This window comes from Passer montanus, unplaced genomic scaffold (assembly GCF_014805655.1).
Source record: "Passer montanus isolate IOZ18808 unplaced genomic scaffold, ASM1480565v1 scaffold378, whole genome shotgun sequence".
NCBI classification, from domain to species: Eukaryota; Metazoa; Chordata; class Aves; order Passeriformes; family Passeridae; genus Passer; species Passer montanus.
In genome coordinates, this window is record NW_024368574.1 from 39,616 (window position 1) to 39,966 (window position 351).

The 351-nt window shown below is 63.8% G+C and overlaps 1 protein-coding gene across 1 annotated transcript in view; it reads left to right on the forward strand.

The window, feature by feature from the left end:
- The window catches only part of CACNA1A (calcium voltage-gated channel subunit alpha1 A), a 33,805-nt gene extending 33,469 nt beyond the window's left edge, over window positions 1-336 (forward strand). Inside the window, 1 exon segment of the mRNA XM_039717236.1 lies at window positions 42-336. Coding sequence (XP_039573170.1) covers window positions 42-215 — 174 coding nt within the window. The 3' untranslated portion in view covers window positions 216-336.
- The last annotated feature ends 15 nt before the right edge of the window (window positions 337-351 follow it).

Here is a 351-nt window from a genome sequence, read left to right on the forward strand (position 1 = left end):
TCTGGGGGGGCTTGTCCCGGTCCTGGGGGGGTCCCGGGGGGGGTCCCGGTTTTGGGGGGGGGGCCCGCCCCCCACTAACGTGTGTCTCTTGCAGCGGGCGCATCCACTACCGGGACATGTACAGTTTGTTGCGCGTGATCTCCCCCCCCCTGGGGCTGGGCAAGAAATGCCCCCATAGGGTGGCCTGCAAGGTTCGCCGCCCCCTCCCCAAATGAATTTTTGAAACCAAAACCCCCCCTCGGTCCCCCCCCCGGGGCTGGAATGCGCTTCCCGGCGCCGGATATACATCATATATGGGCCGATGATATATGTCATGTATATGTCACACAGCCCCTCCCTCCCCGCAGTTCT